The 1,358-nt window shown below is 24.4% G+C and overlaps 1 protein-coding gene across 1 annotated transcript; it reads left to right on the plus strand.

The window, feature by feature from the left end:
* Positions 1-246: 246 nt before the first annotated feature.
* On the plus strand, positions 247-1,137 carry VNE69_02035 (uncharacterized protein; the record flags this gene model as incomplete). Its single annotated transcript, XM_065472581.1, has 1 exon — positions 247-1,137. One exon carries the CDS (start codon positions 247-249, stop codon positions 1,135-1,137), a length of 891 nt encoding a protein of 296 aa, XP_065328653.1.
* Between the last annotated feature and the right edge of the window lie 221 nt (positions 1,138-1,358).

Genomic DNA, 1,358 nt, shown 5'->3' on the forward strand with positions numbered 1-1,358 from the left:
TAAAAAAATTAACTGATAAATCATGATATCATTGTAAACAATGTATCAATTAAGATCAACCCATTTTTAATGCATTAATTGTCTCAATTTTTATAGTTGCTATTGTTTTTTTAATTTGGAAAAACATATTCGCCATACATGTAATTTTTAATTTAGATGTATATAAATATTGCATACTGTTTCATAATTCATTAAAACATTTACATCTAGTAAATACTTTTTCCTAACTATATTATTTACCCCACTATGTTACAATATATATTGTTTGATATTAGTTTCACTATCGAAACAAATGAAAATAATTTATGGAGAGGATGGGAAGATCAATCAAAACTTAATTTCGATGAATTACAATTAATTAAAAACAATGATAATAATGTAAAAGAAAATTTATTGAACCAAATATATTCATCTTATAGAAGAAGAAATGAAAAATTTAATGCTACATCTAGGAAAAAACCCAAATCAAAGATACTGCTAGGACTTTTAAAAAATTTTAATAACATTAAATATTATAACCATAAGTACAATGACATATCCGAAAACGTGGATCACTATAAGAGTCGTAAAATATGTTTCGATAGTCTTTTTAGACGATGGAAAAATGAAAATTTTGATATAAAAGAGATATCCAATGCTAGAAAATTTAACAAAGAAGAAAGCAAAAAATACCTTGAAAATTCCTGCTCATGCAATAGATGGTCAAGAAAGTATAGTGCGATATTAAAAAAATATTTGCCTAAGATTAAAAAAGAGATTGCAAATTTATCGGCGGATGAAATATATAAACAGTCAACAATTAAAACTATAGATTCTATATCTAATGCAATGGCATATTTTGAAAAAATACACCCCAAAAGTTTTAATTACAAAAAACGATATGACGAAATGGTAAATAACTATAGATTGATAATTTATAGATTGCCCTATCTATTCGACTACTTTGACCTAGTTGGAAAATTTATAAAACTGTATGAAATGTTAATAGAGCAATGTATTGAAGAATCACCTGCTTATAACAACATGACAATAATACTATTTGAGATGTCCAAACAAATCATTAATATAACAATACTTCGTGGTGAATATTTAGAAAGAATCAAAAATAAGTTGAGATTACTGGAGAATTTAAAATAAAACTTATTAAATTTGTATTTATACGCAAGAGCACACAGCCTTATGTTTATATAGAGTCATATATATAGAAAAAATGTATTTTATGATATTCAGCCTTTATTAAAAAATTATATATCTTTTTTTATCAAGCATTTTTTAGATTTGACAAAAACGAAACAGATATACTCAACTAAAGGTTTAAATAAACAACCTGATCGGCTTATATATTCGAGAATGAAAAT

Source organism: Vairimorpha necatrix, chromosome 2 (genome assembly GCF_036630325.1).
Source record: "Vairimorpha necatrix chromosome 2, complete sequence".
Taxonomy (NCBI): domain Eukaryota; kingdom Fungi; phylum Microsporidia; family Nosematidae; genus Vairimorpha; species Vairimorpha necatrix.